Source organism: Dermacentor variabilis, chromosome 3 (genome assembly GCF_050947875.1).
Source record: "Dermacentor variabilis isolate Ectoservices chromosome 3, ASM5094787v1, whole genome shotgun sequence".
Lineage (NCBI taxonomy): Eukaryota > Metazoa > Arthropoda > Arachnida > Ixodida > Ixodidae > Dermacentor > Dermacentor variabilis.
The window spans coordinates 210,295,688-210,322,393 of record NC_134570.1 but is presented as its reverse complement, the minus strand read 5'-3'; the positions used below and the strand labels follow the sequence as shown (position 1 = coordinate 210,322,393).

The window sequence follows — 26,706 nt, the reverse complement described above, 5'->3', positions numbered from 1 at the left end:
ACCTGTTTTTTTGTGCCAATGGTATGATTGTAGGTCCTTCGGTACAACAGCTGTCCAATTCTCTGCAAAGTCAAAGACACGGGATCCGTGCTGTTGATTCCGTTTGGCGTCGTGTATTGCTGATACTTGAATGCCCTTATATAATCATGGGTGATCCACTTGACAAGCCAAGCACCAAGCTCCTGGAGAAAGGTGCTGGAGAAGCTCCTGGAGGCCTCTGCTGCCTTTTTGACGAGGTCGCCATTTTCCCATTCCGCATTGTTTACCTCTGTCTCTTCAGGGATTACCAAAGTTGTAGTAGTAAAAGTATCCTCATTTGGGGGGGGGGGGGCACAATAATCACAGTCGCCCGGGAAAGAATCGGTCGTGGGCGAGGTGCAAAGACATAGTTCTTTGAGGTGGGTAATTGTGTAGGCACCTTCAATGAGTTCTTCTAGCGCGGAAACACACTGTGTGGCGTTGGCGCAATACATGCAAAGGTACACTTCTTGTTGTGGAGCAAGAACCCATTTCGGCCGGAGAGAATAAAGCTTTGAGAGCCTAATGGATGTATCCGGATGGGCTTCCTTAAAGAGACCATATGTCTCCCGTACTGAGCGGGTCACGAATCTCTTGGTAGCATACTGTTTGTTTCCATCAATCGAAACAGATACTACGTCCTTTTTGTTGGGAGTCTGCCGAGCATATCCATGCTCGTCTTTGGTATAATATTCCACGGCGGTCTAAACGTCTGTTGGGTTCAACCGTGTTCTCTCAGGTGCGTCTGATGCTGACCATATTCCACATTTCTGGCGCCAACGTCGGGATTTGTATATCATGTAGGCTGACAAATTTGGAATGAGAGCTTGAACGTTTCGGCGCTCCAGCTGGCTTCGCAGTAGAGTCAACAAGCGCATTCGCTTTTGGTACGAAGAGCACATGTCATAGGTTTCTATAAATTTGGCGAACCATTCGGTGCACATGCCGCATTTGGTACCTGAGGGGTCCAAATGGCGCTTGCACTATACGAAGTAAGATTTGGACCTTGCAGTGCCACCGAGATGAATTTGCTTTAGCACCGGGCGAAAGTTCCTTCGTCGAGAATCTGATTTCTGCTGACGAACGTGAGGTAGTTTCAAGTGGCACTTCTTTCTACCTCCCAGTTCGTCTTCTTACGGTAAGAATTCATCGCCTCCCGTGGGTTCACTTCCCGTTCTTCTACATCTATCAACTCAAAAAAGAGACGATTTTTGCAGCAGCCGCACCTGAAAGCGTGAACTAAATATGATCGCCAATGATGGCCGAGGAGAGGCATGACTCCACGAATTTATGCCGGAAATGCAGACATTTTAGAACGGCGTGGTCGAAATAATTATAGTTTACCAAAACTGGCTTTAGGTCGCCATTACGGTCAAGTTTAGGCAAGTCAGAGCCTTATGCACGCTCTTTTTACCCCGATGTTCCTTTTCGTCAGCACCTTGCTGCATTCTGGCAAAGCTCTCATTTCTGCCACCTGTATTGTGATTACAAACAAAATAATGCAACATGTTTTTTAATATTCGTTTTCACGTGCCTGTGAATAGTTGTTTACGAGATTTTGAGGAAAATTTACCATGAGGTTTTTTTATTTTCATTTTTAAATAGTGTTCATTTTTGTCAAAACTTCAAATTTGAGGCGAATTGTAGAAATGGTAATTTGTGATACAGCAAGTATATTCAGCACAATTTTTGAATAGGTTAAGGTCTCGCAGTCCAGAAAATTTCAGAAGGCTACAGGTAATGGTCTAATTGATAAAAAATCGTAAATGTAGCAACTTTTGAAGATTGTAGCAAATTAAGCAATATTTTTAAAACACTTTCGTTTTGCATGGAAGCCTGAAACAGTGCTAGCTCACCATTCTTTACGTCTAGCATTTACACACAAGAATGTATTCTTTGTAGCTGTAACATACTGTATTTCACATCGTTGTAAATTTGTGAAAACGCCTTGTGCATTAAATAGGCACCTCCACACTGAAGAATCTCGTTATTTTTTTCCTCCTAAGATATTCATTTGGTAAAGAAGCCACGTTCACTTTAGTGTTACCTAGTGATATGCGCATAAAATATAAAATATTCAATGAAATCTAAAATATGAAATTTTTCACCCGTGTTGATCTCTCGTGGAATCGCCCCTGCTTTCGTTGCCTTTATCACGTCGAAGGGTACCAAGCATTTCCATCTGCTGCTTCTCGTCGTGCTTTTGACGACAGCCGAGCAAATATCGACGCGAATTCGACGCGCTGACAAGCCGATTTTTCTGGTTACCGGTTGCGCTCCTCTTCTCCGGGACATCGTTTTCCAGCTGCAAGACGCAGTTCCGAAGACGCGGCCCGAGGGCGATCTCCCAGACCACGCCGGGGAAACTGAAAGCCGGGACCTCAGGAGGGAAGGCCGGAACACGTGGAAGTGCCGAAAATCCCCCATTGCCGTCGAACGAGAAGCCGATACAGGAGGACAATTTGACGACAGACGAGATTGCTGGCGCCGATGTTACGGTATCAATTGACGGCCACGACGTGACGGTGCTACTAGACACTGGTGCCGGCTTTTCTATGGTAACTAAAATATTGGCGGACGGACTTCGTAAAGTGAAAGTTGAATGGTCAAGGCCGCATATTAGAGGTGCTAGAAGCCAACTACTGACACCGACTGGCAAGTGTACTGCAAAATTTAACATAGGGGGATTCGTCATTCGTCGCAAATTTTGTTCGCGACTGCTCCAAAGATGTAATCTAAGGTATGGACTTCTTACGCGAGTATGGCACCGTCATCAACATACCAGAAGGTATACTAACCTTTTCTGGGGACAAAAGTGCATAACTATAATCCAAGTCATTGCGAATCATAGAGGACCCAGTCCCATCGTTATCTTGCCGTCTTGTTACTGTCTGGTGCGACACAGAGTACGACGGGGAAGGTAAGGCCTTGCAGATAATTACGCATTTGGTCACTCAAGATGTTGCCCCACCCACAAGCCTCATCACTAATTAATGACCAAACAGAACTATTGCTGACAAACTTCAGCAAGAAACAAGATACATTGCAACAAGCGCAGCAGTTGCTTACCTCGACGGGATGGCGGAATTCGGCGAATGCTTTGCATTACAACAAGCCGAAGCAGAGCAAGTCGCGTGGGCAGTTATGAATTTTCGCCCATATCTCTATGGCTGTTCCTTCAGTGTGGTCAGCGATCATCAGTCACTTTGCTGGCTGACGAACTTGAAGGATCCGTCCGGTAAACTGGCGCGTTGGAGCTTAAGGCTTCAAGAATTCGATAAGACAGTGGTGTACAAGTCCGGACGAAAGCGCTCCGACGCCGACTGCCTTTCAATGTCACCAATTGAGCAGGAAGTCACAGAGGATGACAAAGACATGGCTTTTATAGGTGTTCGGGACACTACCATCATTGCCTGTCAGCAGAGGGAAGACAGCGAACTGATTGCGCTTATTGATTTTTTGAAATGCCATGTTACAACTGCGCCCCAAACATTTGCAAGAAGGGTGTCATCATTCTGCTTCCGAAACGATGTTCTCTACAAGAACAAGTTCTTCTCTGCAAACGGAAGCAGCCGCCTACCTGTCATCCCAACGTCCCTCCGTCATGAGGCCTTGCAAGCCTGCCACGATGAACTGACATCTGGCCAACTCGTCTACACTCGAACACTGGCCCGAGTCAAAGAGAAATATTGCGGGCCAAATATGGCCACCTTCGCGAAGCATTGCGTGCGCACGTGCTTCGATTGTCAACGGCGCAAACCACCACTTATGAAACCCGCTGGGCTACTTCAACCAGACCACGTGCCGACGAGCTTATTTCCCCAAGTCGGGACGGACCTTCTCGGACCATTACCGACTTTCAATAATGGCAATAAGTAGGTAATAGTTGCCACCGATTACCTGACACGCTATGCAGAAACGAAGGCCCTTCCAAGCGGCACTGCAGTCGAAACAGTGCGATTCTTTATTGAAAAAGTAGTTATGAGGCACGGTACACCAACGGCGATGATAACGGACAGAGGGACTGCCTTTCGTCTGCACTCGTAAAGACAGTGCTTAGCCTCAGCGGCACGGCTTACCGAAAGACCACAGTCTATCACCCGCAAACAAACGGCTTAACAGAACGCTTGAACAAGACTATCGCGGACATGCTGAGTATGCGCGTAGACGTGGAACACAAAAAATATGGATGACATTCTACCATACATCACATTCGCACAGCACGGCTCAACAGGAAACTACACGAAAGACGCGATTTAGCCTTCTTCATGGCCGTGAAGTGACGACGATGCTCGATGCGATGTTGCAACACGACCTCGGCCAGTCAGGAACGTATGCTGAAGCTTTCGCTCAACGGGCTGAAGAAGCGAGACACCTCGCCCGCGCCAGAATCACCCGACAACAGGACTACGACGCTCGACACTACAGTCTACAGCCCCGATACATCACCTCTCATCCAGGTGACAGAGTCTGGGTTTGGAGTCCCATCCGTTGGTGAGGGCTTTCATAAAATCTCCTCGAGTGGTACATTAGTCCGTACAAGGTTGTACGGCGCCTAGGCGACTTGAACTATGTGGTCATCCCTAACAGTCCTGCTTCCTCCAGGTAGAGGCATCATCTACCAGAAGTCCAGCACATTGTGCGCATGAAGCCCTGTTGAGCGGAATGAAGCGTCCACGCCTCGTCTGACACATCTTCGTGCCGCTAGGTGAGCATCGGGAAGATGCTCTCTCTCTGGAGGGAGGCAAATGCGACATCCATGCACATGGCACGTTTCGGCGGTTGCAATCCGGTGTATGGGTACATTGCGTCGAGAATATTGGCCTAAAGTCAACAACCATTTAGGTTGCTTCTCCCGGAATTCTTGATGGCCAACTGGTTGGTTTCAAACGCACGTGGGTCCACAAACAGGCTCGGTGTAAGTTTCTAGCCAGACGGATACACATGGGTTCAAAAGCGTTTGGCATGGTTTGGTGATTTGAAGCCACACGCTCAATTCAAGGAAGGCTGTTGTGGCATTCAAATTTCTTGAGTAGCGCCATCGTGTCGCTTGCCAAGTTTTGACTTAAGTCATGGAAAAATGTCATGGAAATGCATGTTCCATTTTTTCCATAACTTACGCCATGGAAAAAATGGAACATGCAATGGAATATTACGGGCCAAATATGGCCACCTTCGCGAAGCATTGCGTGCGCACGTGCTTCGATTGTCAACGGCGCAAAGCACCACTTATGCCACGTTGCCGGATCGTGTATTGACGAATAAATGCTGATATGCGAACTGAGGGCTTTTGAATTGACAAAGTGGTAGCCCTTCCTTTTAAATTTGGGAGGCGATCGAGGTAATGCAGGGCTAAATTTTTCATTGGTGTAACAGACGTTTGAAGCCAAACAAAACGTGGGTAGAGATTGCCAATTCAACTGAACAGTGGCGTAAGCGACAGCGTCTAAATTGGGATACTATTCTTGCATGCTACGTGCAAGAACGCAATGCTTAAATGGATTTGTCCTGTCACTTAACACAATTCTTTATCACGGCTGACCTTCATTCACAACCCCAAGCTCTTTGATGTCTGTGATCGTTCATTCTTCGTATTGGTCTAATTGTTGCATTTACAGGTCATGAACATCGCATTATTAGTTTGTTCGTCTGCGCATGCACGTTCACAATGATCACTTACGAATGCTGCGATGTCGTCTTTCTTCATCAGTTCAGGTGAGAATGGGCTCTTTGGGTAAGCAAGCTGCGTTGTGAACAACGTAGTCGGGGCTGCACTCTTTCCTGATCCTCCAATGGTGCTCAGTGTGCCGTTGAGCTTACCCGCAGCCTCTTTCATCTGTAATGGAGCAAACGTATTACGGTTTTCTGAAAGAAAACATGTCCCGCGTTACGTCGGCAATACACTGACTGCACATCAATATATTGTCACACGTAATGATCGCTCCATGTCTGTCTGACCCTCACTCTTTGACCGTGTTTATTGATATAAAATAGTCTGCCAGAAAATATAGCTGTCTAGCTTGAGGATATGGAGACAGCACACTCTCGATCTCGCACGAAATAAAATATATGTTTCAGTGGCAAACTTCTTTGAGCAATGGAAGACTTCTTTTTTATCGCGCAGTCAATTTTCAATTCAATTTAGGATAATGGTTATCCGCCCCATTCAAGAAGGAGAAGTACTATGCTATCGACATTTATCGCTTCCAAATCCAATTATCGTATGTATCATGAAAAATGCATTTCTTAAAAAATGTGCTGCTTTATTTTACCGCTAAGTAGAAATAAATAAACATTAGTGATATTTTTAAGCTAGGAATTACGTGCACATCCTAATATATATATATATATATATATATATATATATATATATATATATATATATATATATATATATATATATATATATATATATATGTGTGTGTGTGTGTGTGTGTGTGTGTGTGTATGTGTGTGTGTGTGTGTGTGTGTGTGTGTGTGTGTGTGTGTGTGTGTGTGTGTGTGTGTGTGTGTGTGTGTGTGTGTGTGTGTGTGTGTGTGTGTGTGTGTGTAGGCGCGTGTGTGTGCGTGTGTGTGTTGAGTGTGTATGCAATTTTGACTCGGTTAAGTGTCAGAAAAAAAGCCGCCGCGTCACTGAGCTGGCCAGATATAACTGCTCTGCACCTGGTTTTCCGAAAAAGTCCTAGTTGACAGCCATGGGTAGCTGTACATTTATATCATTTCTGCAATATATATCCACTAGAAAGCATAGATTCATTACGTTGCTTCAACACTAGCCCGAACCACAGCCCTTTCCCGACCAGCCTGCGGTTTTCTGTCTGCAGATACTGCAACATGTTGTGATAATTTCTAGACAAAAGCTACATTTACGAAGGTATTTTAAGTGTTGTGCAGCACAGCTGCTTACGTAATGACGTAGAACTGTCTTAGAAAGATTTGTGTTAATCGGTATCTTTTGCCATTGGCCGGTCTTCTTCGCTGATACGTGCAGTGTTAGGCATGACCAGAATGATTTTTCATAAAGCTTCTGTCATAAAGGCTTCATAAATATACGTGTACTGATGCGGTTACCATAGTCGTTTACGCTACGACCACTTATATTGAGTTATTCAGTTACAACGGCAGTAGGTACCTTCAAGCACCCGTGATTTTGATTGCAATCATTCAGTAACATTAATCTTAAAAGTGCAGAGCGCCTAGTTTGTACTTCTTATTTGACACAAGGATGGCCTCATGCCCGAACAAGTTTGGAGCTGTGCGATCAAAATTCGGGCTTCGGAAAGTTCATAAGCGTGGCTTCGATGCCAGCGTCCTGGCACAGGCCGTGAAGCGCCACACTTGCGTAGCCGCCCCATTCGACTTCTGCGTCTTCTTCTCAGCAATGAACTCTCTTCCCTGGCGCTACGCTTCCTATCCCTTTATCAGAGCTGCAGTTGAGAGAGGGCATTACATTCCCCTCTCCCTCTAGGAGTGTCTTCCTCCTTTCTTTGGGCAAACCACTGGCGGCCGTAAGAGTACCGCAGTGTGCCAACTTTCGAATAACTCCCTTAGAATCAGTACTGTACGCTTCCACATTATGCCCATTTTAATCAGGCTTAAGACACCGTGACTCCTAGAGGTCGGACGGGTAGAAGCAAGCACATGTGATATTCCTAAGCAACAATGACTTTTTCATTGCTACTATCCTCATCTCTTAAAAGGTACTGCAAGTTAACAAATATAAAGACAGATGTTAGCTTGGCTTCTGACTTCTGAGAACCCGATTAGTGCCACCGGCACACTAAAAGGTAATTCCTATCTTTTTTTTCATGTTTACGAGTCGAGGGCTGGCTGTGCGACCGGACTCATTGCGATAGCTTTATATTTCACCAAGGAGAGTCTCTCGTGGCTCCAGTTGCTGCGGTGAACTTCTTTGCCATGCGTTGAACGTTGCTTCAGTTAGATTTTCATAATAGCGTGCGGCGCGAGCAAAGGCACGAAGAATTTGTCACTGTTGTGACCGCCGGTGAGAGTGTTTTGCAATATCACTGGTATTTAGCAGAAGACCAGCCCCTTCATTCTACCGCTGACATAGAGGCCCTCGAGGCAAACGATGCGGCGAGCTCCGGTCGGGTCTCCTCGCTTCAATAATTAGCAATGTTTGGCGAGAGCAGCCTGAAAGTCGCCACGCCGCGGCTTGTTTTGCTCTACTGATTTAAATATTTTGTGCACAATAAATTCTCTGGCTTTATACCACATTTACGTGCCTGTGTCCTTTTCAAGCACTCCTTGCTGTTGATGTTCGCACTACGCCAGTCAATTATCCAGGGTATGATTTGCGGTTTCTCGCAAAACGGTCTTTCGCGGGCAGCAAACTGAGGAGTTCGCGCCAGAAGGTAACAGGGACGGGGCAGAACCTCATAAAACCCACCTGCCTACGCCCATGAGCTATGGTGCCGTGTCAATGCTGATATAGTTACCCGTTAACTTTCTTTGCCATATTATGTTGCATTGCTTCCGATAGCAAAATGTTTCCACAAGCTGTCAAGCTTGTGGAAGCATAACGTCATCACAAATCGAAGCATAATAAAAGCTGCGGTGCCAAGACTGTCAAGTGATCAATCATGCTAACAAAAAAAAGGATAAGAAATCACGGAACTCTTACCATTTCGGTGACAGCCTTTAAGTGGTCGGTTTTGCTGAAAACGTATAGTAGTGTGTCCCGGTAATAGTGCTCGAGGAGGTGCATGCACAGTATGTCTTTGTGTGGCATCTCTGCCCTGCCGTGGTACATGGCCACCAGGTTGTAAATAGGAACCAAATCTGTATCGTCAGATGGTAGGAACGGCGAAAGCAGGACCATCAATTTTGTTAAAGCCCAGTTTATATAAAGACTGCCCCTGAAATAAAGAATAAAAGCCTTTATCAAACAATGATTGAATTATTGGGTTTTACGTGCCAAAGCAATGGTTCGATTCTGACGCACGCTGTAGTGGAAGACTACAGGAAGACCACCAAGGCATGCCTCCAGTGCACGAGACACGAGCGTTTTTGCAAATCCTCCCCGTCCAAATGCGGCCGCTGCGGCCGGGAATTCATCCCGTGACTTCGTGCTTAACTGCGGAACCCCATAGCCGCTAAACCATCGCGGCGGCCTATCCTGCCAGAGATAGCTCAGTACTCGCATACAATGTACGGAGCAGGACAGACGATTACCATTGGTCGAAACAAACAGCACGGCGATCTTTTTACCTTCTAGCAGGAGGAGTCGCGCATATCCTAGTCTCACTTTTCTCTATAGCAGGCAGCTTGCATCAACGGCCAAAAAGTACTTTATCACGCACGAAGAAAGATGTTAAGGTTCAGAACTTTACGTCACAAACTATTGCGTATTTATTAGGCGCAATGTGTATAATATCCGAGCCTATTTACAAACGAGCGAGTGGAGTGAAAGGTTCTTGCGCTCGCGACCAGCTGAGCGTGCAAATGGGCAGAAATTACACTAATTTTGACCTAAACTTGCGCCCACAAGTTGCTGTTTCAATATCATCACAATCATCATCATCATCATCATTATGAACCTGGTTACGCCCACTGCAGGGCAAAGGCCTCTCCCATACTTCTCCAACTACCCCGGCCATACGATAAATGTGGCCATGTTGTCCCTGCAAACTTCTTAATCTCATCCGCCCATCTAACTTTCTGCCGCCCTCTGCTACGCTTCCCGTCCTTTGGAATCCACTCCGTAACCCTTAATGACCATCGGTTATCTTCCCTCCTCCTTGCATGTCCTGCCCATGCCCATTTCTTTCGTGATTTCTACTAAGATGTCATTAACTCGCGTTTGTTCCCTCACCCAATCTGCTTTCGTCTCATGCCTTAAAGTAACACCCATCATTCTTCTTTCCACAGCTCGTTGCGTCGTCCTCAATTTAAGTAGAACCCTTTTCGTAAGCCTCCAGGATTCTGCCCCGTACGTGAGTAGTGGTAAGACACAGCTGTTATACACTTTTCTCTTGAGCAATAATGGCAACCTGCTGTTCGTTATCTGAGAATGCCTGTCAAACGCACCCCAGGCCTTTCTTATTCTTCTAATTATTTTAGCGTTGCAATATATGAAGAATTTATTTCGCCCAAAACATATCATTTCTTTAACCCCGGTAAATGCGCAAGCGGACGGGTTCTCTAGCGCACATTAAGCTATCGGCCTTCGGCACGGGTGACGGACAACACGGTCCCCATCGCAGATCATATTTAAGACAGGGCTCGCGCGGCCGCGCCATACGCCGCAGCCGCCGGACCGTGTTGTCCGTACGCCGCAGCCGCCGGAGCAGAGCTATCCGCCCCGTCCCGTCCAGTGGAAATAATGGCATATTGGGAGAACGTCAGAAGCGCTTCAGAATCGTAGGCGTCTGGAGGATAACTAATTTGTCCTTACCGAATATATTGAAATATCCAGAGAAGAAAGGAGACCTCTACATGTGGCGGAGTACAAAAGTACTAGGCTATAGAAGGGCTATTTTCGGAGTGTGTGACAACGTAAATGGCACCATACTGTGGGATATTCTGGGAAGGAGAGGCATCTGCAACGACTCTATACAGCTATTGAGAGAGATTTACGTATAAAACGCATATTGCGTTGAATGGGAAGGGATGAGGAGCCAGGAGCAACTTGATATCAACTAAGTACTGAAACAGGGGCGCCCTCTAACTCCGTTTGTGTTTATGCTGTACCTGGTAAGAGCGCTAGCAGGAAGAAATGTCGGGTAGAGCAAAAGCTTTCATGTTGGTTTTGTGCGAATGACGTTGTGTTACTCTCAAACAAGCAAAGTGATATGCAACGTCTGGTCAGTATCTGTGGTCATGAACGCGAGAATTTAGGGATGAAATTTAGCGCTAAAATTCAGCTATTATGATATTCAACGAAAAGTGTGCAGTGTCAGTACACAGCCTGAAAATTCCTCGGGTGAAAGAATATTAATACATCGGTATATAGATAAGCGAAGTCAATAGATATATGGGAACAGAGGAAAAAGTAACAGCAAGAGCGAAAAGAAATGCGTCCATAATAAAACACAGTGTAATAAAACATAATATAATAATAATAATAATAATAATAATAATAATAATAATAATAATAATAATAATAATAATAATAATAATAATAATAATAATAATATTAATAATATTAATAATAATAATAAAGTAATATTAAACATAATAGAACAGTGTAATTGGGTGTTGCATCTCAACACGGTCAGAGGCGTTAATTAGACGCTTGCCACGAGGCGACTACCACTCATCCACCAGCGCCTACCAAAAAGTCAACGTGGCATTGACACTGACGACTGACGGGCCTACAGAAGGCACCCCCCCCCCCATAACCTGAGATCCTGAACTAATGTAGAAAGGGCCAACGTCAAGTGCAAACGAAGTCCGGCGCCGACCATGGATTCCCAGGTCGATATCCTGTACCCTATTCTATGCGTCAGGTGAGCGGAGGCTTCAGAGAGGGGGATGCATCGGAGCGTTGCGATAGCATGGGTGTGTTATCGCAGCTGATTCGACAATTGTGATTGGCTGCGATACAGTCCTCAGTTTACCCTGTCAACTCGCTTAGGGAAGGCGACGGTATTAAAAGCGGAGGCATTTCGTGCAGTAAGGCCGAAAGTCCCGATGTGAACTCGTACGTTCAACTTGCTCGTTCATGGAGTGGGTGTCCGTAACTGGAGCTGTGTAACGAACCCAATAAACCATTTTTCCTTCATTCCAACTAATGGACGTACTCGTCGATGGGCTTGGTGGATTCCTTGCCCCAACGCCCCCTCGAGCCGCAACAAGGGATACAATAGTTGCCAGTTGCTCCGGTGTATGTGGAAAAGTGCAATGGTATACCAGGGCTTACATTTGGAAATGCTGTTGTTTGCTTGAAGTCGGGAGAGCAATCAGGACTCGATGGCCACTAAAGGTCAGTAGGAGACTCGGACTGAGCCATCACGGGAACGCTACAAATGAAGCTGTGCAGGTTGACATGGGCTGGAGAAGTTTTGAAGGGGGGAAGCTCAGAGTAAAATTGATTATGGAGAACGACTGAGTAATATAGAAGAAAGTAAATGGCGTGGGAGTGTGTTCAGATATTTTTGCAGGAAAAAGAATGATTCGCAGTGGAGCAACAGAACTAGGAAGCTTACCAGCAAGTACGCGACTGGCAGGGTGAGCAACACAGCTCTTTAGTTTTCGAAGCGAGATCGCAAAGCCTAGAACACGCAGTTATCAGGCGAACTACAAGAATGAAGAACCATGTGTTTGTTGCGGTAAAGCTGAGGAAACGATGGAGCATGTTTGATTAGAATGGGAAGATATCTACCCAGTGGTCGATTTAGGCGCATCTGTTATTCTTGAAGCCCTTGGTTTCAGCGAGAGCAGGGGGGAGCAAACATGTCCGAAATAGAGATTAGTAAGATGCGATTGTAAGATCGGTGTAAGTAGGGAAACGACAAACAACGTAGGAGTACAACAAGAAAGTTCCCAATAAGGGTTGAGAAAGTTTGTTGACTGGAATTCTTAGTGGATTTCTTTCTTTTAATATGGAGGACATTAGCGAATATGATAAGAGCTTTGTGGCGCAACCCACCACCTCGTTTCAAAGGGGACACTCATAGTATCCATCCATCCATCATCACCGCGCTCCTTCGTACTTTCCCCGGTGCACGATAATCCACCTCCGCTTCCTTCATCGCTTCGAAAGAACATTTGCCGATTGTGCTAGCTGCCCATTTACGTTTGCACGCAAGAATAACAGCATTGGCTGACGCGCAGTGTTAGATATCTATTAGTGCACTACTTGCACCGTTTCGACAGCGTTGCCTGTGAAGTGTGGAAAGAAACATAGCACTGCATATTTGGGTTACACATATCGCCCATGGATTGGGCACGTGTTGTCGGCAGCGTTATCGTGTCAGTAGTGTCAGTAGAACGCTGTTAGGTACACTAGTGCCGCTAAGTCCTCTAGCAGACACAACTCGAGCCGTCAAACAGCCTAAAAACCTGGCAGAACACATAAAAAAATTTCATTATGGGGTTTTACGCGCCAAAACGACTTTCTGATTATGAGGCACGCCGTAGTGAATGAGACCGGCAATTTCGACCACCTGAAGTTCTTTAACGTGCACCTAAATCTAAGTGCACGGGTGTTTTCGCATTTCGCCCCCATCGAAATGCGGCCGCCGGAGCCGGAATACGATGCCACGACCTCGTGCTCAGCAGCCCAACACCGTAGCCACTGAGCAACCACGGCGGGTCAGAACTCATGATGACTGTCCGCATCGACAGACAAACGGAGACAGACCGAAAGAAAAACAGACGGGCAGACAGACAGACAGACAGTCTAAAGTGCAAAAGTACACAAAGAAGCCTAGCAATGCTCATCACAATAGAATGAGTTACTTGCACCAATTATAAGGTAACTTCTGGAATATTCAATCACAGTATGGTTTATATTTGAAACGTAATAATAATATTTCAATATGACTTCATATCCTCAAGCATTGCTTCCTGTGATAGATAGTTATTGAAGTATTATTGCGCAACAGAAAAGACACGGACGTATGAGAAGAACACACTCCAAGGGCTTGGTTTCGCGCTTGGTGTATGTTGCTTTTTCTTTTACGTCCGTGTGTATTATGTTGAGCAATAATACTTCAGTAATGGATTGCCAACTTGCCTGGAATGCTGCTCTCATGGAAACTTACTTGAATTTATTTGAATCGACGCTTTAATCGACATGAGCACCACGGTCGCACAGACAGGCTTGGTCGTGCGCTGCTTGAGCGTCTTCCTATATACGCCGCGAAGCACGGCGTCACAAGCTTCATGCGATACGTTGACGGGGCCAACTGCTCTGTAAACGTAGTCGGTATGGTGCATGAGTAATGCCGACGTTCGTCAATGAATGCTCTTACTTTGTCTAGTCTGCGTAGAACTTGGCGACACTCTCGTCATCGCTGCCCACGTCATTTATCCCAGAACTCTCACGTGGACGCTTCTTCTATGACGAGGCATTGCATTCGAAACATCGGCATTCACCAACTGAATGCGCTTTGGATTACATAGGGGGTACGCGGTTGCTCCGTGAGGCCAGCGTTTGCGTCCAACAGACGAGGCAACCCTGCAACAGCTGCACCGATCGCTTCCCAGGGGGAAATCGAAACGTCGAGGGTCGCGTGCAGTCGGGGTAACTGCACTGCTGTTTGCTTTGGAGCGCTCACTACTCGCCGATCCGTTTTCCGATGGCAAGCGTGGTCTCGTAGACCTTCGCCTGCAGCGCAGTATTTCTGTGCCGTTCAGCGTGACAACGGATTTTTCTGGCGCATGCATTCTTTTCATCCGTGTGTCATGATAAATACTGTTGTCTTTGCACGTGCAGCCATAAATATTTGCAAGGTACGCACGTTTACGGCAGCGTCGCAAGTGTCCGCTTACAAGCTGATAAAAAACATTGCCGAGATTACGTGCGAAATACACGTTTGGTAAAACGACGTAGTCACAATAGCACGTGCTACGCAGCAGTGATCTGGTCTGATTTTTATGCCCGGACATCAAGTCAATGACGTGGTATTATGACGTGCACCAATGGCGAGGGCAGTGTTATCCTCTTCGTTACCAGTGTTCCCATTTTTGTGGCCACTTCTTCGAAAGCCAAGTACGCCTCATAGATGAGTTCGGAGGCATTAATCGCACGTAGTAATTTCCCAGCTTCAAGGCTTCTCTAGCTTCTGAGGACAGCGCCCTATGTAAGCTCAGGCGGCATTTGAAAAGAAAATACCTCCGAATATCGCATGAGATCATTTCGCAACTTGTGTTTACGTTTGGGTCGCGGCTTTCAGGCCCCAACTGGCTTTTTAATGCGTTAGAGTTGGAACTGTCAAATTGGGAAAAAAGTTGTACGCGAAGTTTTGGAAGCCGGTCACGTGTTAAAATTAGAGAGCGGATGAGGGAGCTTAGAAGAGCATATACATATAGAATTGACCTGACCGTGCTGTGGTCTGATCCAGCGTCATTTTGACTACGCTCCTCGAAGAGGCAGGTCGTCTGTCGAGTGAGCTCCTGGGCAACACTTTGCGAAGTGGTGAACGTGGTTGAAATTATGTATCTCTTTCCTCGAAGAGGTGTGAAGTAAGGCTTATGCATTCTTCGCGCATTTACCGCTAAATCGTCAGTAAATTCTTGTGTCGCCATTTTCTTACTCTGAGTTCCGGAAGTAGTCTGAAATAAAGTTTTAAACATAGTTACTGATTTGCTCGTCGTAGCGTATTGTTGGCCTGGCTTCTGCACTACAGCGGTGAACTGCGTCAGAGAACACACGACTGGCAAGAATACGATAATTGCCTGTGGTCGTCGCCGCCTCCTTCCTTGTCACGCGTGTGGTCTGGCTGCGCTTACCGCGATGATTCGCTTGGAAACATTTTTTTAGGCAGTCATAAAAGTAAATGTGACGAATGTGTTCATTTAAGGACGGACAATTGCAAAAATTAGCACGGATTTAGAGAACAATCCCACAACCTAGTTCCCCACCTGCGGCAAGTTGTTTTTTCATCCAGTTTCATTTCCATTAAGTTATCGTTGTTTATTTCATTTATTAAAGAAAAGTAATGTCCCCTGTGTTTTCCTCAGTGTCAGTGCTTGTTGGATTCTTATGACTAATAAAAATGGGGCCCCTCGGTTAGCCCCCCTTCTTCTCGTTTACAGGAAATTTTAACTGTGAAAAGGGGCAGACATTTCGTTATCGAATCGTAATATGTTGCAAGCTAGAGAACTAAAGCATAGACAACATATATTTCAAGACGGTTACACTTTTACTCCGAATCTATACCGTCTCTCACACGTAGTTTTGGAAAAGCTGAATTTATTTATTCGCTTGCTTAACGCGAATGAGTGCATGGTAATTTAGACATCTTTTACGGCTCCTTGCAGTAAGTGTTCAACTTGATTTTTTTCACCGACGTTGATTAGTTGATACATAATTTATAAAAATGTGTTTTCCCCAATTTCTTGCTTTTGTTTGAAACTGGGTGTCAAAAAAAGGCACAAAACGTAAGTCATGCGCCTTTTCTTTTTTCTTAAAATACAGAAAAACACTCCAGCGTCTGTAAATTTAATAGAGAAACATCTCTTGGTGATATTTTTGCGAACATGTGGTACTATACTGCTAAGAATAAAGGTATTCGGTGTTGTCTCAGAATTTTGATCCGCTGGTCAACGGCGTAAGTAATTATGCAAGTCAACGACGTGCTTTCTTTTTATCAGGCAAAGAATTTCACGGCGGCTGGACGCGATTGGAGTAACGCACGAGGAGACAGACCATTATCGTAAAAAGGCACTAATCAGAAGCTATTATTAGCAGTGGCACAGCCAGAAATTTCGTTGGCAGGGGGGGGAGGGGGAGGGCTCAAGTTGCAGCTCGGCCTCCTCCTTATAGAATTTCACACTGCATAGCAATTCTTCAACGGTACGCACTTCCAAGAGAAGTAAGATATGTAGATTTTTCTGAAATGAATATATTCGTATGTCCCAAAAATTGTGGCAGATATAATGGATATAAATGCTACCATATTTTGTCTCTTTAGTAAGTAAAGAAAAGGCCACGCGAACTTTAGAACTATATAAGTTGGAAACCAGCAAAGCGGTGCATGCTGGTGATATGAAAAACCTAAAGGCAATGAATCGAACAATACTTTCAAGAAACTTTTCATTCGAAAACCTTGTTTACATTTTTGTACGTATGCTACGGCCAGGGAAAAATCTCAATGATGCTATCCTTCGTTCCAATGTAGTGCGCAAGAAAACTGTCACTGGTTGTGTATTGTGAGTAATTGCACCGATATTAGAGTCGCGAAAGTGAGCACATAAAAAGCGTCAGTTATGCAAAATATGCATTAGAATTGAGAAGATACAATGGAATATACAAGTCCAAAGTCAAAGCATGATAAAGGGCTAAAGGGTGTCATTGGAAACAAAGTTCACTGGATGTATACAGAAGACCTCCGGACTAGATGTTTAAATATACGTATGAGTCTTCAACAAATCTATATGTCTAAGCAAATGTCACTATATAATGCGTCAAACAAGTAAATTTTCGTGATGCGCAAAAGCAGATTCACAGATCACAGAATACTAATGACCGCCCCCCCTTCCCTCCATGAACCCCCCCCCCCCCCGGTGCATCGCGCGCGACGGAAGGCGCCGCACTTCCTCCACGCTTTTCCCCGTTACGCACACAAGACTGAGCCACCATGGTCGGCGCACCCATCCCCCTCCCCCTCCCCCACGCTTTCACTCGCACATACAGCGTGCCGCGCGCGGTGACGATGTTATCGCGCTTGCACTTTGTACGGAAAATGACGGTGACGGCAGAAATGCGCCTGGAGTGTCCGCAAAATTGCCATTGGAATAATATAGTAAAAGTATCCAGCAACTGACGGGGTAGTATTACTTTGCGCAATAGGAGTAACAGAATCGAACTTTCACTATGCGACAATTCTCTGCGCCGCCACAATGATTCTTTTCTTTTTTTTAGTGTGTGCGGGGCGGAGGCACCAAAATGAAAGAAAAAACGCAAAGGAAACCATGTTGGCGTGAATCGAATGCCTACTTTGTGCATCTAATGTGGCTACTGAAGGAATGTCGAAGAAAGCGTGAGACGCTTGGTCCACAGACGACGATGCCCATACTACTCGGTATCCTACAACGGCCAGACAAAATACTTTCTAGAGAAGTTGCAATAACATTGAAGCAGGGTTGCCAGGTTTACTTATATGTACCCAAATCGGGCTACAGAAAAGAACTCAGTGCACTTCCATTCTGTGAAGAAGGATGACCAGCGAAGCTGTGTACGTGCACGGGCCCCTTAATGGCGAACTGCACCTCATCCGCGGGTCGGCCCTGCGCTGAAGTATCTTCGGGATCGGGCCACGTATGGGGAATGCTTAGCGCCTGCTTCACCTCCGCCGCGGGTCGGGCCGGTATTGAACTATCTTCGGGATCGGCCGACGTATGGGGAGTGCTTAGCGCCTGCTTTACTTCCGAAGCGGTCCGGGCCGGGATTGCACTATCTTCGGGATCGGCCCACGTATAGGGAGTGCTTAGCGCCTGCTTCACTTCCACCGCGGGTCGGGCTGATATTGGACTATCTTCGGGTTCGGCCCACGTAGGGGGAGTGAGTGGTCTGCGCCTGATTCACCTCCACCGCAGTCCGGAGCGGTACTGCACTGTCTTCGGGATCGGCTCACCTATGGGTAGTTTTTTTTGCTTACCACGCCAACAACACGAAAATTTCCTTGGACGGTAGAGGTGCGCAGCTTCATTGTAAGAAATGTTTGGTGTTGACTTGTCGAGTTGGCTATGTTACCATGTTTGGAAAACTGAAAATCTGCGACATGGCTTTGTTTGGGCAATACGTGCACATGGCGCGTAACCCACGCATAAGAGGTGCCTGTTATCGAATAGAAACAAATCTCGAAGGCCATGTTTTAGATGGCTAAGCCAGCAGCGGGGTTGTGCGTGTGTTTTGCGCGAAATGCCCCCCGTCCTCTTAGTGCACTGCTGTCTTAGCTGATGGTTTCGCTTTTTGATGCACCTGAAGTTAGAGCACGCTTCACCGTGCTAAGATCTGCGCCAGCAATATCGGCTAATATTTGTCTTATCATCTGACAACCGATTACCGGGCATTGGAATGAGGATAGGAGTAGAGGGTGTTTCACAGTACACTGTACAAACGTCGCTATGCTCAGAAAGGTAGAGAAATAACATAATGTCGGGCAATCATGGCGCCGGCATGAATAAAGGGAAGCACGGGTAGAGGACATGCTCAAGTGTGTTCATGGCCATCCTTTCTGGGTGAAGTATCGCACGAGGTACCACTTTCGGTTTGCTCCATGTTTCTCACTGTAAGGTTTACTGCCATTTTCCTTTACCTGAGAGAAGAATTTTAACGCAACAGCGTTAAATGTTGCAGAAAAGTTGGTGTCGGCGCTCAGTGTCGGCGTCGCTGTCCGCATGAGAAAAGTCAACCCGAGCAACGGGATATTAAACAAATTATTGTCAAAGTAAAACGCGTCAAAAAATTTGTTAAGTTCGATATACACGCAACCAGTAGGCACAATAGCGTCGGACTGTAATTTAAATAAATGAGAAAACATTTATCATATATATGAGAAAACATGACAACATTTCTGTGGCGCGGAAACTCAAACAAAAACGCCCTTTCTCGCTGCCGTTTCAGTCTCCCTTGTGGCGAATTCAGCGAATCGTACCGCCGCGCACCGGTCTACCCTGGGGCGACGATGATTGCATGAAACGGACAATAGGGGTGGTGCCCCAGGGTGCAGCAGCACGATTTGCCGAATTCAACATTACGGGGAACTGTGCGCTCGATTCCTTGCAACACCATCCGGATGGCGTCCGCGGCAGCGGCAGCGCCCGCCGTGCCGGGGACAGACAAAATAAGAAGGCTCGCTTTCATGCACAGCGTAAGCCGACAACGTTTTCAGGTAAACATTGCAGTTATATAAGCTGCAGCTGCCGGGAGGCATGAGACGGAATCGACGATGTTTGAATGTTATCGTTTTTCACTCCTAAAGGCCTCCTACATGTTTTTTTTTATTCGTGCTTACATTCGAGATTCCTGTCGTTGGGTTGGCCCTCGGCAGCGATTCGCCGGAGCCAACCAAAAAGTGTTCTGTGTCCAAGTGTGATGTCCATGTTGATGTAAAGAGTCGACCGTTACGGATCTTTTTATTTAACGATGGGTTGCACAAAAAGGGATTGCCGTAGTCGAATGAAAAAATGTATATCAAATAAAACCGCAAATAAGTATGGCTATATTTGTCTACAATCTCTTTCGCTCTTGTTTGTATTTGTCTACATTTGGGCTCCGATTTCTCTAGCCTTGGGCTACGGCGCCTTGTCCGACTTGGCAATACTGCGTTGAAGGTAATGCCCTCAAACGAATGCGTTGCAGTACCTCGAGTCCCAACGGGGATGGCGGCAAACCATTCTTTTTCTCGTCTGCTAGCCTGAATGCATCCAAAACTCTGCGAGAACAAAATCCACTCGCCCGGAGAAAAGTGAACGCGCACTGAAGTGCGCCGCCTGGTATTGGGGGCGACATGAGAAAAGCGCATGCGTTCTTTCTGGCTCCGGCAGCCCGTGGGTAGCGAGAATAGGAAAATTCAAGTGGCTCAATGTGGGGTCGTCGCGAATAAAAGTGAAGAGTACACGGCGGCCGCATTTCCATGGGGGCAAAATGCGAAAACATCTGTGTACTTAGATTTAGGTGCAGGTTAAAGAACCCCAGGTGGTCAAAATTTCAGCAGACCTCCACTACGGCGTGCCTCATAATCAGAAGGTGGTTTTGGCACGTAAAACCCGACCCTTTAATTTAACAGTAAAGTATAAAATTTAAATAAGAACGTGGTCACCTTTGCTTGCTTTAATGTCTTTACATGGATGCTTTGGCGCAGGTGAAAACAATGTTGATATCCTTTTCTGTGACTGACGACACAAACGAACCACAACGACGCTTAGTCTCATTGGACCTCGGTGCGTGGTTTGCCAGCTTGTCCGACAGTGTGTTTGGTTTGGCTTGGCTCATTGAGTGGTCCGATATGCGACTTCATAAAAGTCAATTCACCTTTGGTGTCAAATGTTTATCAGAACATTAAACTCAAAGTTCCGGAATTGAAATTCCAAATCATGACTTTGGAAATATTAACGGATCTTTCGCATCAAACGTTTGACAACCTTATACCCATAAAGTTTCGGAATTGAAATCCATGTGCTCCGCAGATTCCGTGGCCTAGCGCGACATGCCGTGACGAACCCGCTCACCCCGAAAAGCCCTCGAAACTTTGTGCTTGGATGGGGCTCCTTGGACGATGTGACTCCCGGTGCATGGGCGTTGCCATGAAATCTAGCCTGAATTGTCAATGTTCACGCCAAAATGCCTTGTCGAGCGTGAAAAACAGGTTCTATATTACATCCAATGTGATTTCCGGTTTACTGCTCGGAGGGTTGTTTGGTCGGTGGTGCATGACAGCACGAAAAAACTTCGAGCGCGGAGCTGAACCCCATAAGCTCCCTCCCCCCTTGCCCTGGCTACGCCCCTGCCCCTCTAGTGCCCCACTGGGCGACCTTGAAGGCGACATGGCTGGTCTGCGTCGCGTGCTTCTCGACGCCCTAAAGGGAATCTTGTTCCCGAGCGGCGAAGTATCCCCAACTGCAAGAGAAGAATGAATTCCTTGGTAAGGACCATTCCCGTGGCGTGGAACAACAAACTCAAGTCGTCGCGTTCCTCCGAGTGGAGGTGCGTTGCCAGCGCGATGAGCTGCGCCGTCGTGCATGTATCACACCTGGGAAGTCGCTTGTCGACTCCTACCTCGAGACATACCTACCTGTGCTTGTACACCCTGCAGCCCAACGAGCCGCCGTTTCTCCACGTGATATTGTGCTTGAGTCATAGCCCTAAGGCGTTCAACATTGTCTGTAGCTCAGCAGCCACAACGACCTAAGGCTATTTTTCTTTCTAAGCTAAACACAGAAACAACTTCCAACCTGGCGAAACACTCGAAAGCCTTCGATATTTCTGCCTTCTCTTGCCGGCGTCTTAGAACAAAATGTCAGTCGTATTCTTCTTTTCATGTAGCCGTCGATGATGAAGCCCTTAGGTGCCCTGTCAATGTGGCCAATGGGATGCGTGTTCAAGCCGCCTCGTGGGGTGCTACACGACGACATACTTCATGCTTCGGAGATAACCCGAAGGATCAAAGTGGCGTGTAATCTGGACATCTTTTTTCAAAACGCTCGTGGACATCACAACAAAGCGCATGATGTTTTTATGCAATGTCATTTCCAATTGTTTTCCTATTTTTGTTATTCCTGAAACACTGCTCTGCAATAAAATTTCCACTTCCGACTTCTTTCCACCCAACTGCAAGGTCTCCCGCAGTGACCGTGACTTCAGTGAATCTCATCCAAAAGGTGGTGACATACTGGTAGCTGTTGACAACTCGCTGGGATTAGATTCGGGGCAAGGGCAGTGAGATGCTACTTGAGTTAATTTGTCAAGAAGTCAGCCTAGGATTTGCGGAAAATCTTTGATTAGATCTTTCTAAGTACAGCCGAATGTTTCACCTGTGTTGTTTGATGAGGTCATCTCTTCTACTGAAAGAATATCTTCCCATAATATGTACAAAATTATCCTGCTTGGTGATTTTAGTGCAGCTCGAATTGATTGGAAGATGCTTAGATATTCTCCATAAAATCGTTACGTAGGAAAGAAATGCAGCGAGTTGTTGGACTTTCTGTCCTCCTGCTCTATTCAGCAGCATAACTTGATTAATTCATGTGGCCAGGTTCTGGACCTTTAGATATCGAATGCTGAAGTTTTAGATGTCTCTTGTTCTGACATGTCCCTAGTGCGTGCCGATAAGTTTATTTCCATCACTTCAGGTAACTCTGCGTCGCCTCTGTGTCATTGCTGAAGCAGAGCTCTTCCAGTGGCACAAATGAATCCCTTTCTTTGCCTTTAGGCGATGTGATTATCATGGTTTATGTGATTTCTAATCCCCTAGACATTAGCAATTTGTTAAAAACAAAACTAGTGTTGATGACCAAGTAGATCAGTTTGCATAGCCTGATTTGAGCAGTATCCGCAAACAGATTCCCTAGTACAGAGCTAACACTCTAAATATCCCCACTAGTTCACGCCTAAACTCATAATTGCCCTTAAACATATTGATCCCGCGCCCCCCAAAAACTAAATCCCAGTGCGTAAGGAGCGGAGAGAATTCCGCTTTTGTTTGGCTCTCCGCAAACGCCCCTACTAGCGGTATCAAGAATCATATATTGCATTCTTTCAAAAGGACGCCGCCGACTGGCGGCGTTCTTTTGTACATCCGCCAGCGCTCTAATATACGTGGATAGTGTTCTCGCCTGCTTGACTTTAGAGGAGTAGAAGTCCAAGCAGTCGCAGATTATTTTGCTACCCATATCTCATCATCATATAAAGCTGCAGGTGGCCGCGCTGGAGTGAGTCTGCGGCACACGACGGCTCCAACATCTAGTGCTGTGTTGTTCGACGAAAAGCTCATCCTCAAACGCCTTAAGCACTTGAAGCCTTCCCTATCCTGCGGCCCCGATGGTATCCCCTCCACAATTCCAAAAGGTGACGGGAGCATACGTGCTCCTGTATTTACATGTACATTTAACAAATCTGACTGCTTCCACTTTCCCTCAGACGTGGAAAACTGCTGGCGTTTTTCCTGTATTTAAGTGTGGTTGTAAAACCGATGTCTCGAATTATCGCCCGATTTATCTTCTCTGTGCCTCATCTCAGGTTTTGGAGCTTGTTCCTCACAACATATTGTAGTTTACTGTGAAGAACTCAGCCAATCCGAATCATCATGATCTCACCAACCGCTCCATTATCACAAATCTTGCAAGTTTCATGACACAGAAATCCGCGCCGGTACTTCAAAGGGGGAAGTTGGCGCCGTTTACTGTGACCTGAGGAAAGCCTTCGATGTGGTCTGCCACTCACTCACTGTTTCTGAAAAAGCTTAAAGGGACACTAAAGGCAAATACTAAGTCGACGTGGACTGTTTAAACACCATCCCGGAAACCTCGCAACTCTTGTTTCGTGTCAAGAAAAGGCTTAGTTTACGAGAAAATTGCATCTGAAGGGTCCAAATTTCTTTTTTGAAGTTCAAATCTCCCACCACCCAAACGGGGGAGTGGTGGCGTTGCATACGGCATCACCACCCTTTGCTGCTTGCCGTAAGCGAGTAAAACAGCGCCTGATAGACTGCGGTGCCGAGCCAAGACGGAGCGGTAGATTTGCCGTTGCAGCTGCTTTTTGGTCAAGTGGCGTGGACCTTTCGGGCATCCCGCGACATCAAATGGAAGTTGAACTCTTTGCTACTTGCAGTTTGTGCGAGTTTTGCGAGCCAGCAATTCAAGAGCAGCACTTCGCGATCAGGGAAGTGCTGAAGCGTGAAAGCGTGGGTGGCGCAGAGTCGAGTGCAAATGAAACCTTTCGGCCGCCCACGTCGTTGTCAACGGCGATTTCAATGACTTCTTTTTTCTAAAAATTATACAGAGCTGGACAAGGAGCATTTTATTTCATATTATAATACAACACAGGGACGTTTTTTCGCAACGAGTAATTGAGCAAAAGTGACAGAATTTAACTGAGGAGTGCTTTCGTCATCGGGCAAGTGCTTTGATGTTCGGGCGAGTCTGTAATCATGTCTTGCATTTACCTCAATTTCTGCATAAATAAGGCTCTGCTCCCAATAATATTCACTCCTTAGAGATTCTTGAGCACCAATCTAGCACTATAGCTTGACTTAATATTTGCAGTTAGTGTCCTTTTGTAAAGCATTGGGATGTTGAGTCGTCAGTTAGATCTCTTGCGCAGTTATCTTTTTGATAGATCATGTTATATTAACGCCAAGGGCCAAACGCCTTCTTTTTACATGGCACCAAGCGGTGTCCTTAAAGGATCAATATTGGGACCACTACTTTATAAAATTTTCAATTATGACGTTAATTCCGTTATTCGGAGCTCTTCTTTCCTTCGATATGCCGATGACGTCAAAATTTTAAAGAAACTTCACACTGTTGATCAGTGTTGCATCCTCACGTCATACCTGCTTTGCTTTTCTATCTTTCTGCAGATTTCTTTCTTATTCTGCAGATTCTGCACCGTTGTGCAATGTCTCTGGGATCAATAATATTGGTGTACTTTTTAATGCAGCCTTAGGCTTTTCTGCTCCCACTAAACGTGTTGTTATGCGGGGTATGCGTTCACATCACTGTTTACCGGCTATCGAAGCAATTGAAGTCTCCTACACCGTCCGCAAAATGTTCACAACTGTATGTCTTCCTCAACTTCAATATGCGTCGGTTGTCTGGATTGGCTTTTCCAGATCCAACAGTGACATTATTGATCGGGTCCAGAAAAAAGCTTTTAAGCATATAGTATCATCGCTTTGCAAACACTGACATTGTAGCTTGTTCAAACAATGTTAGATTATTGTCATTCTCCTTACTTCTCTCCCGACGTAATCGCGGTGACCATCTGTTTCTCTTCAATGTCCCTATCCCTCACTCACCCCGAGCTCCTCAGCTGTATCAAGAATTCCGCTCAAGATCACAAGAGAACGTACACCTTTTCATGTCTCTGCCTATCATCAACAACACGCAAACTTCCACACAAGATAGTGCCTTTTAATGCTTATCTTCATGATTTTGATATTTTTCATAACTCGCTGTTATCGTTCCTGTCTGTGCTTTGCCTTGTTTTGTCATAGTTGTAAGCATGGTTAAACTGCTCTTTTCCTCTTTTTTCCTCTTGCATTTACGTTGCACTTTGTCGTATATTTTTGTCTTTTGCAGATTTTTCTTTTATTTTTTGCTTTTTTAAATCATATCACCCTGCAGTGTTTTCGTTTTGTTTTTGGATTTCAATATATGCATACGCCAGCACTCAGATCTTAGGTTTGTTCATGGGGACGTTACATGAACATAATTGATTATTATTATTATTACTATCATTATTGAAGTACATAGACAACGAATACATCTTATGACTGTGGACTGATTTACTCATTTTTTTATGAAGTAGTGACATGTGCAAGTACCATTGAATCGCCAGACGAAAATTCCCCAATAATAACAACTTCACTGGGAACTAACTATGGCAAGTAGATGAAATTTGACGTAATGGTTAAATCATCTTAGCGGCAAATTTTCGTATGATTTTTTTCCGAGATACCCTCATTATATTGAGAGCTAGAGCATTCGCAAGAAACTCAAGACAGAGAGGCAGTTGGGAGCTGCCTAGCCGCGGTGTCGGAGGCACCTGTCCGATTCCCACGGCTAACTTTTTATGCTGGCGTGAGGCATAGACGGACAGATATTGACCACCGCCGGAGAGTAACTATATGCTCCTTCGCTGTAAGAATTCACAGTTGCGCCAAAAAGGCGGAGCACTGTTTGCGATAGCAAATAGACTGCTACACGCAGCAGTTATGTTATCGGTCGTATGAATATTCGCTTATTAACTGAATTAACAAGCATGATGTCAGCACGCAAGAGCAAACATGAACCCATCAAACTCAATGATTATGGACACCCGCAGTCAAAACACTGGCGTGAGCAAACGCAGCCGCAGGAGTGAGCGACGTGTCCTTCGTGCTGTCTATCGCTTCAACAAACTGAGTGGCAAGAACCCAGCACGCACAAATGTATGAGCCGTCGGCACTTAATTTTCGCGATACGGCGCGCATGACAGCTCGCGGCCGCGCAAAGTACGTAGTTGCTGGCGAAGTAGAAGCCCTCCCCCCCCCCCCCCCCCGCGCCTTGACTGCCGTGCGGTCTCGCCGCTTTTCGCCCGTTCGCTCATGAGTTTGGATCATGAGTTTCCCTTGCACCCGTTCGCGAAATACGCAGTCACTGCCAGGCCACAACGAGCATGCTGATACGTCTACATGTCGTCATAAATGAAAATGTATTTGCCTTTTACATGCTGGCATGACTGCAGCCTGTATGGCCGATAGTCAAGTGTAGGAGCCAAACGTCGTCGTCTTCGTCGGTCATTCTGCTCGCAGCACCGTGACATTACCTGGAGCAGCGAAAGGGCGCACCCGG

General features: G+C 46.0%; 1 protein-coding gene across 3 annotated transcripts in view; it reads right to left on the bottom strand.

Annotated features, from left to right (window-relative positions):
- Positions 1 to 26,706, bottom strand: part of LOC142576615 (uncharacterized) — a 501,274-nt gene that overhangs the window by 147,341 nt on the left and 327,227 nt on the right. For all 3 annotated transcript variants that reach the window (XM_075686816.1, XM_075686815.1, XM_075686817.1), the window contains exons 11-12: positions 8,663 to 8,897; positions 5,699 to 5,854 (exon numbers count right to left, since the gene is read on the bottom strand). In XM_075686816.1, the coding sequence (XP_075542931.1) occupies positions 5,699 to 5,854; positions 8,663 to 8,897 (391 nt within the window). The remainder of the gene's footprint in view (positions 1 to 5,698; positions 5,855 to 8,662; positions 8,898 to 26,706) is intronic.